This window comes from Salvelinus fontinalis, chromosome 22 (genome assembly GCF_029448725.1).
Source record: "Salvelinus fontinalis isolate EN_2023a chromosome 22, ASM2944872v1, whole genome shotgun sequence".
Lineage (NCBI taxonomy): Eukaryota > Metazoa > Chordata > Actinopteri > Salmoniformes > Salmonidae > Salvelinus > Salvelinus fontinalis.
Genome location: NC_074686.1, coordinates 15,712,476 through 15,729,387, shown reverse-complemented (window position 1 = coordinate 15,729,387; position 16,912 = coordinate 15,712,476). Strand labels below are relative to the sequence as shown.

Below are 16,912 nucleotides of genomic sequence, written 5' to 3'. Positions count from 1 at the left end.
GCCACTACACGTATAGCCTAGATATAATTGTATTCCAATAAATACGCTAGTGAGTGGCATTAAAACATCAATGTCAAAATTTCACAGATCAGCCTATGTGTTACCTTGTAATTATGTCACACACGAAACATTAGGCCTATACATTGTGGTCAAGTTACGTTTCATTTACCTTCAACGTCTATTTCCATTAAGTTAAGCTATTAGTAGGCTGCCTCTCTCTGATACCGTTTCAGCACCATGGACAAGAGCCATTAGGACCGATTCCATCTCTGACAGTACTTTTTTTACGGGAGGCACCATTAGAGAAAACAAAGAGGGATAACACCCACCCCGTCACCTTTCATAGGGGCAATTTGAGCTATCCTACACACAGGAACATTAGAGGAAAAAGCGACTGTCTCTTGCCTAGGAAATGCGCGTCAGGGGACCGCGGTAGCCAATCTGCTTGAGCACGTATAGACGCTTGTAATTCACCAGCCCCCTTGCTGTCTCGCGCAGTGCTCTCTTTCCCCACACAGCAGTGTTCTTGCTGACTCAGTGCCTTGCTCCCTTTTCTCGCCAAGCACCGACCAGTAACTGCGACGCACGCTCCCTCCAGTAGCCTATAGCCCACTTCAGCAGCACGAACGCCGCACAAACCGACAGACATGGCTAAAACAGCAATTGGTAAGCTAACGATGTACCGTTATTTATCTGTGTTTTGGGGACCAGTTGACAGTCACAGAGCGTTGGGTGGTGATTCTGCATGAGGCTGTAAGGATGCTGTGTGAGCATGCAGCGGCGACACCCTTGGCACAAAAGACTGCCAAGCATTTATTAAAGGGAGCGGTCAAAGTCTGTCGCACGTCAACAAATATTGTAGTTTTAAACTTGCAAATAGATGCAATCATTTTGCTTGTGTTTACATTGAGCCTGAACTGTACGCATTTGTTTTTCCTTTCATTCTATATCAACAGGGTTGATTGATAATAGTGGGCTACAGTTTAGGATTAAATAGCCCAATAACATTTTATTATAGGGATATTCAATCTCCTTTTTTACATTGTGCGTAAAGCGAATACATAGCCTATATTGAAGAAATCCTATGGACACATTTGCTGTAGATTATTCGAGCAGGATAGGCGCTCTTGTGGATGCTGGCTGCCGCACCTGCCTCTGTAGACCAACACATGCTCATACAACAGCACAATGCAGAACGACCGCACCCAACATCACGGTCTCTCTCTCTCCTCACCAGCCCAGAGCAGAATTAGGCTAAACCTTTACACATATTATTATAGGGACTGGGCTACTATTTATTATAATCGTATGCTCAATCAAGTTGAATGATAAGAGGAATGCATGAGAAAAAATGAATCTCGAGCCGCACACTTTACATCTGAGCTAAAGCTGTCAGGTGAAGAATTACGACTTGCAATTAAAATGAATGGTCGTTTGCAGCATTAGATGTTTTTCTCTCGAATCTATATGGATACTAATCATATAGTCACATTTATTCCTAGTGGCCGATGATTGCCCTGTCATTCAATTTATGATCTAAACATGTCTATTTGGTTATATGGAGGAATGGATGGAAGTGAAATGTGTCATCATATTCCGGCAATTTCATGCCTGGTCTTGATATCATTTTTATTGCATGGCTAGGCCTGATTTGCTTACAGCCAGTCATGATAAATGTTTTAAGATATTTGGGAGCATAAATAGTATAGACCTATCCAAGATTGTCTAATGCTTAATGGAGCACTTTCATGCAGATGTGGGGCCCTTTGAGTGAGTTGAGACCCGTCTCTATGGCGACGACGGTCAAGGGACTACTTGTATTCAGGATGACTAGGTCGGTGATGGATGGGTGGATGAGGGTGCAGACAGAGAGCAATACATTTAACTGTGTCAGGTCCTGGCGTCTGCTTGCACCTGCAGCGGGCTGTTTCGTTATGTCTCGGCCTGGCCGCATAGCTGTTAGTTATGTTTTTATATTTTATTATTGAGTTGTAGACAGACACGGGGCGAGTGGGATGGGCCAGACACCCGGGGCACATGATCGTCATAGACCTCGTCAGTGGGCGCAAGGGCAGGCAGGGCCGTAGGCCGGATCAGTTGAGGTTTGGTTATGTACCATACTGTCAATGACAGCGACTGTAATAGAAATAGAAATGTGTCCTTGCTGTTTATAGAAAAATTCAATAAGAATATGTTGCCTACAGCCTGGGATCAACGCATTTTTATCAGACAGACAGGCAGAAAGGCAGGCAGACAGACAGGATATTTGACAGTTGTGGGCGACATACACAGCCTCCTCCTCCCAATGGCATATAGTGGTAGGCCTATTAAATGACGAGCCAAAATTCAAATGTATGCTCTCTGTCCACTTGGCTACTGATTTGGCTAGGGACATCAACCATGCTTACGTTAACGTACATTAAGATCCTTGTTCATTTATAATATATACATGGCCTACTGTGTGATCTCTCAGATAAGCCCATGATTTAGGTGTGGCTATCAGATATTCCCCATTCTTTGTGTTAAGGTGCCAAAGCTTTCTGGGACAATGGCGCCCTCCAGAGGTCATAGCCTCTGCAGTGTCACTGAGTGCATCCCTGAACCCAGTTCTGCCTGAGTCACTCCTGTGACTCTTGTTGCCATAGAGCTGTATTCATCACTTCTCAAGACCCATCAACAGTTGTAGAATAAAATGTATACGAATTAAGCAAAAGCTGAAATCAAATATCTCAGCCAGAGAGGGGAGGCTATCATCAGCAATGTCTCTTAGTTAAAATAATAATTGTATTCTAATCAAATCAAATCACATTTTATTAGCCATATGTGACGAATACAACAGGTAAAATAATAATTGTATCCTAATCAAATCAAATCAAATTTTATTAGCCATATGTGACGAATACAACAAGACCTTACAGTGAAATGCTTACTTACGAGCCACTAACTAACAATGCAGTTTAAAAAAATACGGATAAGAATGAGAAATATAAGTAACAAGTAATTAAAGAGCAGCAGTAAAATAACAATAGTGAGACTATATACAGGGGTGTACCGGTACAGAGTCAGTGTGCGGAGGCACCGGTTAGGTGAGGTAATATGTATATGAAGGTAGAGTTATTAAAGTGACTATGCATAGATGATAACAACAGAGAGTAGCAGCGGTGTAAAAGGAGGTGGAGGGGGGGGCAATGCAAATAGTCTGGCTAGCCATTTGATTAGGTGTTCAGGAGTCTTATGGCTTGGAGGTAGAAGCTGTTTAGAAGCCTCTTGGACCAAGACTTGGCGCTCCGGTACCACTTGCCGTGCGGTAGCAGAGAGAACAGTCTATGATTAGGGTGGCTGGAGTCTTTGACAATTTTCAGGGCCTTCTTCTGACACCGCCTGGTATAGAGGTCCTGGATGGCAGGAAGCTACACTCTGTAGTGCCTTGTGGTCGGAGGCCGAGCAGTTGCCATACCAGCCAGTGATGCAACCAGTCAGGATGCTCTCCATGGTGCAGCTGTAGAACCTTTTGAGGATATGAGGACCCATGCCAAATCTTTTCAGTCTCCTGAGGGAGAATAGGTGTTGTCGTGCCCTCTTCACGACTGTCTCGGTGTGCTTGGACCTAGATGACATTAGGTCTAGATGACATTACACTAAATAGGGAACATGACTCCTTGGGTGTGGTTATTTAAAAAAAATTAGGCTCAGGCTTATTGGTCTGTTGTTTGCATTTCAGTGTTCAACAATGCATACTAATGTCTGAAACCTCCCTCGCTGATAATATCCTCCACCTACCATCCCACTCAACAGCCCATTTCCACTATAGTTCTCCATTAATGCTGTAATTACACAACTGATTATATTGTCGTCTAGAGGCTGGGTTGTAAACTAAATGATGAGCTTTATCCAACACACACACACACACACACACACACACACACACACACACACACACACACACACACACACACACACACACACACACACACACACACACACACACACACACACACACACACACACACACACACACACACACACACAGTCAGTCAAGCTGCTGTTTTAGCTTATTGGGCCCTCAAGACCTGTAAGGCCCCAGTATTGGGTTAGGTAGAAGGGATGCTTACGGACAGAACAGGACAGTAGAACAGGACAGTATTGGGTTGGGGTGGAGGGACGGGCAGAACAGGACAGTATTGGGTTGGGGTGGAGGGATGGGCAGAATAGGACAGTATTGGGTTGGGTTGGAGGGATGGGCAGAACAGGACAGTATTGGGTTGGGGTGGAGGGACGGGCAGAACAGGACAGTATTGGGTTGGGGTGGAGGTGGAGGGACGGGGTAGAACAGGACAGTATTGGGTTGGGGTGGAGGTGGAGGGACGGGGTAGAACAGGACAGTAGAACAGGACAGTATTGGGTTGGGGTGGAGGGACGGGCAGAACAGGACAGTATTGGGTTGGGGTGGAGGGACTGGCAGAACAGGACAGTATTGGGTTGGGGTGGAGGGACGGGCAGAACAGGACAGTATTGGGTTGGGGTGGAGGGACTGGCAGAACAGGACAGTATTGGGTTGGGGTGGAGGGACGGGCAGAACAGGACAGTATTGGGTTGGGGTGGAGGGACTGGCAGAACAGGACAGTATTGGGTTGGGGTGGAGGGACGGGCAGAACAGGACAGTATTGGGTTGGGGTGGAGGGACGGGCAGAACAGGACAGTATTGGGTTGGGTTGGAGGGATGGGCAGAACAGGACAGTATTGGGTTGGGGTGGAGGGACGGGCAGAACAGGACAGTATTGGGTTGGGGTGGAGGTGGAGGAACGGGGTAGAACAGGACAGTATTGGGTTGGGGTGGAGGTGGAGGGACGGGGTAGAACAGGACAGCACCAGTGCAAGAGGAGGAAGAAGAAGGGAAGAGGGGGAGGAAGAGGGGGGAGGTTATTGATGATCTGTGGTCTCATGCTGATGGATTACAACAGGAAACGTAACAACTGGCTCTGTTTCCGTGGTGAGGAGGAGATCTCCATGGGGATAAGAGAAGATGTTCAGTGTAGATCTTGCGGTATTGAATCACTTCAACTAAATGTGTTGACAACGTTCACTAAACAACAAAACACACAACAGGCCAGGGTAAGACCAGGGTAAGAGCAGGTTGACACAACTACCTACTCATTAAAACTTAACCTACATTATCTGCTCCACTAAACAACCATTTGTTCACATCACTGACAAGATGTCCTGAAGGGAAAATGGCTGCTGCCTGTGGTTCCCGGCACACACACTGCCCTCTTAATGATGACGTGACAGCCAACACACACACACACACACACACACACACACACACACACACACACACACACACACACACACACACACACACACACACACACACACACACACACACACACACACACACACACACACACACACACACACACACACACACACACACACTGCCCTCTTAATGACGACGTGACAGCCAACACACACGCCCACACACACACATGCACACCTACACCCACACACGTACACTCACAACTGCACCCGCACAGGCACACCCACCCACACACACACACACACACACACACACACACACACACACACACACACACACACACACACACACACACACACACACACACACACACACACACACACACACACACACACACACACACACACATTTAAGTAGATGCACACACATGCACATCCGTCCAGCGGGCCACCAGTAGAGATGGTCTGGTCTAGTAATAACAAATGAAAATCCCCTCCACTACCTCAGCGAAGTCAGCAGCATCCATTTGCCTGCCCTGAGGTCCCTCCATCCCTGTGGGAGTCAGCCAGCTCAAACCAGCCCTCCTTTCATCCTCTTCACCCCCCCTTTAATTTTCTCTTCTTCTCTATGGGAGGGGTTAACCGAGTCCTCCTTTTCTCCTTCTCTTCTGGGAAGGAGGGGTTAACAAGAGAGTTAACACAGTCCTCCTCTTCTCATCCCCTCTTTCATCTCCTTTTCTTTTTCTTCTGGGAGGGGTTAACAAGCCCATCGGAGAGTCAGCGAGCTATTGCTACATGTGAGAGTTGATCTGATTACCCGTGGCGTCTGCTAGGCTGAGAGCTGTCTGGTTGTGCAGTACCACTGCTGTGGGCACTAGCTACACTTCACTCAAACAGACAGAAAGACAGGGAGAGGCTTTGGCTGGTTGAGCAACAGCAGAGCGGCAGTAGGCACTAGCTACACTTCTCTCCTCCATGGAGAAGCTGTCTAACTGTAAATCTCAGCCTTATTTTGCTCAGTTTTGACTCCCAGCCATGGACATCAGTCAGTGATCGATGTAGCACTTTTCAGCCCTGCAGCCCACAGCGTGTGGTGGATGATAGATCATAGAGGCTTGGGTGCTGTTTGGCACGTTGAAGTGCCCGGCTGGACTCTGACTGTGCCTCCAATACACACTGTACTGAACACTACAGCACAGCAGCCAGGAGGACAAGAGCCAGAGTGTTTGTTGCAGTATGATACAGTAGGTTTCCCATCTTTGCTGGCTGCCTTATGGGGATGCTACAGTAAGTTCTAGTCCCAATTTGGGTGCCAAAGCTCAGGAACTTTCTAGCCTGGAATCCTGAAGTGAAATAATATTGAAATAGAACAATACAGTTTGGATTCCAGGCTAGATTTTGGCAACATCAGCCATAATCATTCAGCCTCTAGGTGCTATCCTTGCTGTTAAATGACTGTTGGGTGTTACCAGTGCTAGCTACAGACTAGGCAAGGAGGGTACCTTGACTGTTAGCTATGTAAATCAATTATATGCTGAAATGAAATGCATAGCTAATGATGAATGGAGAATGAATGCTGTGGGGAGGTGGTCAACCGTTCAGAACATATGAGGACACAGCAGACACCATCTCACGCAAGTATGTACACACACACACACACACAGCCATCCCACTTCCCTTCAGTCTGCACAAACAAAGCTCCACAAAATGGGGCTTAGAAACCTCAGGCTGATTCATCTCACTAGACCGCCTTTGATTATCATGTTTTTCTTTTCTATTTAAGGATTTGCTGAATATTTATTTTCCTAAACATCTAAAGATGGCGATGCCATGTGGGATGATCATTTATGAGGAGGAGAAAGTGGGTTAACAATGTGTGTGTGTGTGTGTGTGTGTGTGTGTGTGCACGCATGTGTGTGTGTGCATGTGTGTGTGTGTGTGTGTTCCCCACAGCATACAAAGAGAAGATGAAGGAGATTTCTGTCCTATCTCTCCTCTGCTCCTGCCTGTACCCTGAGACACGCAAGAACCTGATGGGAGAGTTCCAAGGTAAGCAGAAGAGTCATCTGACTTTTTTAGTGTTTCAAATCACTTTCAACTTACTGTAAAGGCAACGAAGAGGCATTTCTTTGTCTAAGTGAAAGTTTGATTGGGGTAATTGTTCAATTCCCACGGGGGGACCAGGATGAATATGTATGAACTTTCCAATTTGTAAGTCGCTCTGGATAAGAGCGTCTGCTAAATAATGTAAATGTAAATGTAAATGTAAATACTACAAAGGCAGCATTTTGAGTTTCCTTCTGTGGTTTTCCTCCATCTGCCCCCCCTCTACCAAACACACACACACACACACACACACACACACACACACACACACACACACACACACACACACACACACACACACACACACACACACACATGCACTTCTCACCTTGCAGTAGCAGGCATGGAGGTGAAGCCCATCAACAAGCGTGCCTCTGGCCAGGCCTTCGAGGTGATCCTGAAGCCCCCCTCCCCGATGTCGGACGCAGCCCACTGCGTCACCTCGCCCCCTAAGAGGGAGGTCTCTCTAGAGGACATCCTGAAGAAGCTGGAGGCCGCTGAGGACCGGAGGAGAGTGAGTCACCATCTATCAGATTCCCTTAGCATAAACAGACAACTTAATTCCAAAACTGAATCACACTGAATCACGCTAGTAAATTACACTTGGGACAAACTTTGTCCTAGCTTACTTGTCTTAGCCAATACCTTAGCTTGGCTTAGACTATACCTTAGCTTGTCTTAGCCTATACCTTAGCTTGTCTTAGACTATTCCTTAGCTTGTCTTAGCTTATACCTTAGCTTGGCTTAGACTATACCTTAGCTTGTCTTAGCCTATACCTTAGCTTGTCTTAGACTATTCCTTATCCTGTCTTAACCTATACCTTAGCTTGTCTTAGACTATTCCTTAGCTTGTCTTAGCCTATACCTTAGCTTGGCTTAGACTATAACTTAGCTTGTCTTAGCCTATACCTTAGCTTGTCTTAGACTATTCCTTATCCTGTCTTAACCTATACCTTAGCTTGTCTTAGACTATTCCTTAGCTTGTCTTAGCCTATACCTTAGCTTGGCTTAGACTATAACTTAGCTTGTCTTAGCCTATACCTTAGCTTGGCTTAGACTATAACTTAGCTTGTCTTAGCCTATACCTTAGCTTGTCTTAGACTATACCTTAGCCTGTCTTAACCTTAGCTTGACTTAGCCTATACCTTAGCTTGGCTTAGACTATTCCTCAGCTTGTCTTAACCTATACCTTAGCTTGGCTTAGACTTTGACTCCTATACTTACTTTATTATTACTAAGCAATGAGTACATTCATCAGGCAAAGGAACGATACTAAAACTAACTCTTCCCCTCTCCTTCCAACCTTGTATCTTGGCCTCCACCTGCATTCTATTCTACTTTATTCTATTCTATTCGGATTCCTTATTCTATTCTACTTCATATTATTCTACTCTTTTCTACACTACTGTACCCTACTCTACTTTACTCTACTCTATCACGTCCCCTCTTCAGTCCCAGGAGGCCCAGGTTCTCAGGGCCCTTGCAGAGAAGCGGGAGCACGAAAGGGACGTGCTGCTCAAGGCCATGGAGGAGAACAGCAACTTCAGCAAGATGGCAGAGGAGAAGCTGACCATGAAGATGGAGCAGATCAAGGAGAACCGCCAGGCCTACCTGGCCTCCATCATGGAGCGCCTGCAGGAGAAGGTGAGAGGAGAACTTGGTGGGAAAAATTGTAGGTGGAGATAGCAAGACCAGGTGAATGGAAGGGGTGGGCAAGATAGAAGGGTACGATGTGATAGGTAGGGGCTGGTGGCATCATTCAAGGATGAAACACTGGCAATTGTAGTCAAACATGTCAGCTGAAAGGGGGACGACAGTAAGTTGACAGACTTGAATCAGAGAGTCTCAGGGCAGGGTCAGTATTAAAAGGTTTCTGGTACGTCCAATATGGCAGCATCTCTCTCTGTGTTGTCCTCAGGAGAGGCATGCCCAGGTGGTGCGCAGGAACAAAGAGCTCAGGGAAGAGCTGACAGCGTGAGCAGATGAGGGGCGCCACCGACCATCGTACCCCCCTACAGCCACCCTTCCCCCCGACAACCCCCCCCCCCCCCCGGGGGACCCCCCGATCCCCCTACTACTACAGCCCCCACAGCATCAGACGACCCCCCCTCCCTTGAGGGAGGAGGATGACCAACCCACCCACCGCCAGCCCACACCAACAGCGTTAGCAAATGGGGGGGATCACAAACAAATATGAAAATGTCTCCCACTCCTCCCTATAAAAGAATGTGTTTGCTCAATTTCAAATGATGAAAAAGAAAGAAAAAGAGAAGCCAACCAAGTGAAAGTGGGTATTGTTTTTTGTAAATACTTCCTTTTTTGTTATATACAGTATGATAATACAGCTAAAGTATTGCAGTTTGCGATTGGATCATTTTCTCTATCTATGGATGTACATTGTTGTTTAGTTTTTCTCGGAACAAAAAACGTTTGCAGTTTCTCTTGTACTATCAGGCTTCTGTGTTGTTGTGAGTCTGCCAGCTAGCTGACGTGTGTTTGCGGTGGTTATTTTCTGACCATGTCTGTGTCTGTGTTGGTCAGTCAGTCAGTCAGTCAGTCAGTCAGTGTGGGGATGATTAGAATGCAAGCTGCACATTGACTCCTGGAAGAGAGACTAGCTAGACTTCAGGAGACTTATTATAGCATTTATGAGCCGATTCTCTCCTGCCTGTCTGTCTGATCCCCCACTCTCTTACATACAGTAGTACATTCACACACATGCAAGCTCGCGCACACACACTCTCAAACACACTTACACACACACATTTTGAGAAATTTGGCAAACATGACATGTCGATCAAGAGGAGCTTGTTAAATTCTGTCAGTTGGGCATTGCAGAGGTCACATGACATCCCTGGCTCATACCATGATGTCACAGAGGGGTGTTATGATCCTTCCTGGTTCCCAAGGCCCCCTGCGTCCCCTGTCAATCACTCTCTCAGCATGTATGTACCATCTTAGACATGTAGATAATGTAATCGTGCCTAGAATGCTACAAACTCATATAACGGCTAACATAGAGGCAATGGTAGATCCATAAGTTACATCCATGTCCTACAAGCTTATGGGCCCTCTCATTTCTTTCACGTCGTACCAGAGAGGAACCAATGCCAAATGCTACTAGGAAGGTTTCACACTATATATGGAGAATCATAGAATAACTCTCTCACTATGGAGAATGAATCATTGTACCTTCTTCTTAGTATTTAAACAGCTTTTAACTGGGTAAAGCAGACTAAGGCACACGAAGGGCATAAACAGCTAAAGTAGGCAACATGTAAGCCAATCAACACATAGACTTCAAATAACAGCTAGATGATGTTAGATGTGTTAACATGACAATGAAAGACAGTGGCCATCTGCAAAGGGTGCATGCAAGTGTATACAGGTCAGGTGTGTGTGTATGTGTGTGTGTGTGTGTGTGTGTGTGTGTGTGTGTGTGTGTGTGTGTGTGTGTGTGTGTGTGTGTGTGTGTGTGTGTGTGTGTGTGTGTGTGTGTGTGTGTGTGTGTTTCAGGAGGGCTGGGTGGATTGTGTGTGCATGTGTGCTGGGGAGCACAGGGGGCACAGCCAGGAAGTTGGAGCTGTATATCTGACCATCGGTCACATACTGATGACATCACAGCGTCCTGTCTGTGGTGATGAATCTGCCTGCCTCTCTCTCTTCCTGTTTGTGTGTTTCCCCCCCTCCACATATATCTTTGTGAGCAACCTGTGGTTAATAAAGGTTTGGGGTTCTGTGAATGATATTGGCTTTGTGTGCTTATTCTATTACTGATGTATTGTCTTTTTAGCTTGGAAGAAGACAAAAATAATTAAATTTGTTTTTGAGCATGTCCAATTACAAATGCAGATTAATCTGTCACATTAATCTTTGTTGGTATGTATTATTGTATTATTTCTATAATATAACTATGTTTATTACTCAGTCTCTGAATTAGTTTGGACAATTGTTTTTAAATATGGACATGGCCAAGGAAAGCAAGTGATCATCCACAGTTGTAGAATCGCATATGACCAGTAGGTGGTGACAAAAGATTGCAATTGGCAGTGTTGTAACACATTGACCCTTTACTATGAAGTAAATCCAGAATTGCCTGTAGGGTTTACATGAGACAATACTAGACTCTGTAGTGTAGACTCTTCCCTCATAGTTACTGATGAGAATCACCTTACAATTCTGGCAAACAAACGACAGGAAGAACGATAATGAGGATGGATGGAGACAGAAGGAGGGAAAGGGTGTGGGAGAGATACAGGAGAGGAGCATATTTTGGCAGAGCATTGATGAAAGGAGGAGGAGGGGATGGAGACCGAGTGAAAGAGAGAGGGATAGGAGGGTGTGTGAGATAGAGGAGGATGATTTGGCAGAGTTGATGAAAGGCGGAGGAGGAGGAGGAGGCTCTGTTTTATCACTCCTCTGACGGGCGTCCAGGCAGCAGCAACAACAGTAACTTGGGGGAGCGTGGGAGCCAAGCACACCGGGAGGAGAGTGGGCTGCAACCATGGCTCTGGGACAAAGCAGCACTGTGCTCTCTCTTCTCTCTCCCTCCTACCTCTCCCCTCTATCCCACACTGCTCTCTTTCCCTCTCTATTCCCTCTCTTTCTCTCTCCCCTCTCTCCCACAGCCCTATGTCTATCACACTCTCTCTTTCCCTCTCTCTCTTTTCCCACTTTCCCACACTGCCCTTACTCTCCCTCTCCTCTCCCTCTCTTCCCTTTCTGCCTCCCACACTACCCTCTGTTTCCCCTCTCTCTCCTCCTGCCTCCTCTCTCCTTTCCTCCCTCTCTCCCTCCTCCCTCTCTTCCCACGCGGTAAGGCCAGCCAAGCTGCCATTGTCCAGGACATCCCCTCGTTGTTAATCGCTTCCTGTACACACAGAGAAGCAATCAAGAGACCCAGAGGCTGTGGCTGATACCGGGCGTCGACTGTCTCACAGCACAGCGGAGAGCAGCATAGGGACAGATAGGGACATGGACAGACAGGGACTGGACCAGGGACTATTACCTGTTACCCATGGAGAGCAGTGTGGAGTCAAAGTCAATATTACTACTGTTAATCACAACGATATCTTCCTTTATCTAAACAGACTTCAGAAATGTTGGATAATGTTGGTGGAAGATTGATCTAATAATTCAAATAAATAAGGAAGAGAATCTCAACAGTTCCAGGCAGTCATATTAACCAAAGACGGCTATAAATAGCGAGGGTTGAGTTTTGAATATCAGAAATACTTATTAAAATATGTCTTTCTCCACACGGTCTCAATCACACAATAGTTTGGGACACAGAAGGAGCAAACAATGGATTTCATTTTCTCATAGCTTTTTATTGCAGATAAGTCACACAGATAGATAAGTGAAGGACGGAATAGAGTACCTCACATGCTGTCCCAGCACTCTCTCTCTACATACATCCCATCTCTAGTGTACATACATACACACAGTATATCATTATTAGAAAGCTGAGAAATCAGATTTATCAGCGCTTTTTTATACAAAACACTTATGTACAAAATCACTTTTGAGGTTTGGTAAAAAATACACCTCTTACAAGAGGGGATGCTATTACTGTCACAGACTCGCCATAGAATCCACACAGATGTGGTCGGAAACCATCTAGAATTGGACCGTATAGGGAATATGTAGTCTAGATATCTCTGAGCAATGACTATATAGAGGTACAGGGATACTGCAGTGTGTTTCAGCGATTGTTCCTATTGGCGTCTATGTTGAAAATGATATCATATGATACTTTGTCTATTAATTCATAAAAAAATATATGTTTTAATTGAGAAGAGTGTCACGCCTCTCCACCACTTTTTATGGATCATATAATATAATCGAATGTAAAGGAGTGTAAAGAATTTATGTTGCAAGTCTCAGACCAACTAATATTGTAATTCTTTGAAAAAGCATTGCATTTTTTTTATTACACCGATTCCAATTGGTTCCATACGTCTCAATAGCTGCCTGCTCAGCTCGCTATGACAGTATGTTGTTTAATGTTAAACAATTGTACAGCTACCACTTTTAGACTGCAATCTGCAATCTGCTAACAATCAGAAATAGAGGGTCTTGTGACCTCTGTAGACATCACGTCAAAGGACATTAACTCTTTGTTGTCCTCACCCTTGACTCATGACTGTAAATACATGACTTCAGAGAGATTTTGCTGCGATAGAAACTCACACAGAGAATGCAAATCAAACTAATGGCAAACAAGAGGGTTCCGGATCAATTCTAACAGTCAAACAAACACCTGCTTTTAGTTCTTCCAGTCCATAAAATGCCATAAAAAGGGCACCACCAAGACCTCACTCTCCACGCATCTCTCTCTCCCTCTCTTTCTCTCTCCCTCTCTCTGTGAGATACAAGTACAGTCCAGGGCTCAATGGGAAAACAAAGGGGACAGTTTCGCTGAGAACTTGATGGGCGACTGATTGACAGCCTGACCATCTGTGAAATCTTCCCCTTACAGGCTGAACACACTATGGGAGGAGAAGCAAAGCCCACTAACAGACAACACATAGATAACTCAATATTGTTAATTAAACAATCACTTTGTTTGCTCTCTCATAATTGTTTCCTTCTTTCGACAACATCATAGAAAAACGCAATTTCTAAGAAAAAAAAAAATAGTATTCCTATAGCTATCTCCTTTATAGAATGTTGATATGGTATGATAGAAAAACAACATCTTCTTGGCCATGGAAAGGTCCAGCTCAGCTGGTGAGTTCAGTTCAGTTCATAGTGATGGTGCACTCTCTAGCCATCTACTTGGTCAGTTTAGTCAGTGTGGAGGGGGGTTAAAGATAGTTCAGAAAGCCCCTATCTCCATGCCCCAGGGCCGGTAGGGCTGCTTCCCCAGGCTGGCTTGGCTGGAGGGGGTGTGGACGGGGGGGCTGAGGGTGCTGGGGGACAGCAGGGGGAAGGCACTGAAGGGGAAGGGGAACGCCGATAGGGTGGAGAGTGAGGACAGGGAGAGGGGAGGGGAGAGCTTGGAGGCTGTAGAGGTCACGGTGAGCTTCAGCCCTGGGGGGAGGGGGGCAGCACTGGGGGGGACACGGAGAGGACCCCCCTGGGCGTGACTGTGCTCAGAGAGGGGGGTGGCACCGCTAAGCCTGCTGGGAGCATGGCCATGGGGCGAGGAGCGAGGCTCTCTCTCTATCGGCGAGGAGGAAGAAGAGGATGAAGAAGGAGTAGAAGAGGAGGATGACGGAGAGCTGTTGGAGGCGCTGCGTGGTAACGGTAACGTCGCCCCCTGCTGGTGTTGATGGTGCTGCTGCTGGAGGAGGAGGTGGTGGGCCAGGTGTGCGGAGGGGGGAGACCCAAAAGCCGAGCCCCATGCCAGGTGGCCCAGTCCAGACACAGAGACGGAGTGGGCCTCTCTCTGGGAGGCGTAGCTGTTCAGGTGGGAGACCAGGCGGATCCGCAGGGGGTCAGTGCTGTCCAGGCCTTCCATAATGCTCAGGTAGCGGGCCGTCTCAGCCAGACATTCCCTGAAACCCAGACCCCGGTAGTCCGAGGCCAGAGCATGGGCATCAAAGTAACCTGGAAGGGAGAGGGGAGAAGCAGGGTTAATTAAGTGTTTTCAGTCAATACCACCAAACAAGTAGAGCAGGAATAAAGGAAGGCTACTGAAGTCTACTAATAATAATGAGTGTGACAATCCAGGAAGATAGTTAAAGTTAGCAAAGAAACTAAAGCAGGTGTTTTGTGCTATGCCTGCCTGACTTACTAAAATATTTAATGAGATGCACATAGCTTGAGTTTACAGAACAACTCAGTGAAGAGAAAGATATTATAAATGGCAGTTCAAAAACATTGTTTCCTTTCATGATACAGTAATTATTTTATTATGGTAATTTATTGTAGTACAAACGACTCCACCATACCTTTTCCTCCAGCAGCATGAAGCATCTTCAGATGATCCACCGTCATCTGCAGAATCTCTGCTTTCTCCAGTTTAGCTGAACCCTGAAGGATTTTGGGACAGAAGGCACATTAATTAAACTAATAAAAAGGTATTGAATATCGTTTAAATCATTAAATATATATACTGGAAATTATTATTCGTTATTTTCTTAAAACATGTGGAAAGTTTATAAACTTGAACTGTTCTCTACCAGTTCAAAGCACGTTGCCGTATTCTGTCAAACTTTTTGATGGGGCGGTTGTTTTACGCATTACACAGGGATCGGACCATACCTGCTTCTCGAACGCGCTAGGGACCAGTCTGCGCAGCTCCGTGAGGCTGTTGTTGATTCTGTCACGGCGACGTTTTTCAATGATCTGTAGGAGAGATGAGCGATTGGAACATTCAGTTACTGAAAAAAATTTAGAATTTAGTTGGTGTAAAAACGTGCGTATTGCACACGTTTACGGGCGACCATTCTAACAAGAAATGTACTCACTCCTCTACGGCGCTTCCTCGCATTCACTTGAGTTTTTGTTGCTGGAGACATCGGCCCAAGGGGAGAACTCATGTTCCTGAAAGAACAACACATTCAATTATTGTATTAATGTGCATCAGGCCTCGGAAATGACCAAATTGCTGAATATATTGTCACATTTTTGCACGTCTTTTCTTATAAACAATATCAAAGCAATACAGGAGTAAGACCCTTGGAACGTAGGTTCGGAAGATATAATAATAATGCAATGAAACGAAAATATTGGACACAATCTTACCCATTTTCATCTGCACTCTCCTTCTCAACCTCAATGTTCTCGTCCAGCTCGCTGTCCGAGGAGCTAAAATCGTGATTCCTTTTCATTTTTATCCGCTGTTGTGTTTCCTTCGTTCAGAGTACAATACAGTATGGTCCAAGTCTTTCAATTCTCCGACTCTCTGTGCGTCTATCAGCTATGCGTCGAGCTCATCCGTTTGAAGGACCAAGCTTTCCCACGGTATCATTTCTACATCACTGCCAGCCAGAAGGGGCTTGGCATTGCACCATAACTAGCCAATTATAAGTCAGCTATGGTTTGAGTGACAGCACAGTTGCAAGGGAACTCTACGGCCTAAACACGCCCCACTTCTTTGAATGATTTTGACAGGGGTCCAATAGACTTTCGGTCCGTGACTGTCAACCCCCCTCCCCTCCCGAGTACTGTGGCTGTCTGTCCCGGTTGTGAGGAGTGGCTGGCCTGCTGTCACCACGCGCTTGCCGTGGGAAAGTTTCTTAGCCCAACGCTGATAACCAATCAGGGGCGACGGCAGTCTCCGGCGTTTGAAATGAATGGGGCAATTGGTCGGGGCGACGGGCGGTCTAGAGGCGAGCGTGTGAACCTGTAATCCAATACTAACTCATCTAAAGGACAGCCAGTGTTCAAGAGGAAACTATGAAGTCTAATCTTACCCACCGCGGACATGATGCACGGTAAAGATGCTTTAGGGACTGGAGAGGATGAGGACTTTGCCACACAAAAGGCATAATGCAATTAAAGGAGGCCAGCTTCTCCAGTGTGTCATCACCACACCACACCCCCTCTGGGTCCCAATAATCGCCACACTCCCAAATCATTTGACAGACATTGTTCTGTG

The 16,912-nt window shown here is 46.0% G+C and overlaps 2 protein-coding genes across 2 annotated transcripts; one reads left to right on the top strand and one right to left on the bottom strand.

Annotated features, from left to right (window-relative positions):
• Positions 1–362: 362 nt before the first annotated feature.
• Positions 363–11,108, top strand: LOC129819944 (stathmin-2-like). Its single transcript, XM_055876667.1, has 5 exons — positions 363–666; positions 7,210–7,305; positions 7,698–7,876; positions 8,815–9,006; positions 9,281–11,108. Exons 1-5 carry the CDS (start codon positions 648–650, stop codon positions 9,338–9,340), a joined length of 546 nt encoding a protein of 181 aa, XP_055732642.1. The 5' UTR covers positions 363–647; the 3' UTR covers positions 9,341–11,108.
• Positions 11,109–12,671: 1,563 nt separating this feature from the next.
• Positions 12,672–16,464, bottom strand: hey1 (hes-related family bHLH transcription factor with YRPW motif 1). The gene is made up of 5 exons (XM_055876666.1): positions 16,057–16,464; positions 15,780–15,855; positions 15,574–15,657; positions 15,261–15,342; positions 12,672–14,916 (listed from the first exon to the last, which is right to left on the bottom strand). Exons 1-5 carry the CDS (start codon positions 16,140–16,142, stop codon positions 14,183–14,185), a joined length of 1,062 nt encoding a protein of 353 aa, XP_055732641.1. The 5' UTR covers positions 16,143–16,464; the 3' UTR covers positions 12,672–14,182.
• Positions 16,465–16,912: the final 448 nt, after the last annotated feature.

What these genes read in the sequence shown, in the direction of transcription:
- LOC129819944 (XM_055876667.1), top strand. An exon ending in CCTGATGGGAGAGTTCCAAG is followed by an intron (nt 7,306 to 7,697) that starts GTAAGCAGAAGA and finishes CTCACCTTGCAG; the next exon opens with TAGCAGGCATGGAGGTGAAG. An exon ending in CCGCTGAGGACCGGAGGAGA is followed by an intron (nt 7,877 to 8,814) that starts GTGAGTCACCAT and finishes TCCCCTCTTCAG; the next exon opens with TCCCAGGAGGCCCAGGTTCT.
- hey1 (XM_055876666.1), bottom strand. Translation starts at nt 16,142, where the DNA reads ATGAAAAGGAATCACGATTTTAGCTCCTCGGACAGCGAGCTGGACGAG. An exon ending in CGAGGAAGCGCCGTAGAGGA is followed by an intron (nt 15,658 to 15,779) that starts GTGAGTACATTT and finishes TCTCTCCTACAG; the next exon opens with ATCATTGAAAAACGTCGCCG. An exon ending in CTAGCGCGTTCGAGAAGCAG is followed by an intron (nt 15,343 to 15,573) that starts GTATGGTCCGAT and finishes AAAATCCTTCAG; the next exon opens with GGTTCAGCTAAACTGGAGAA.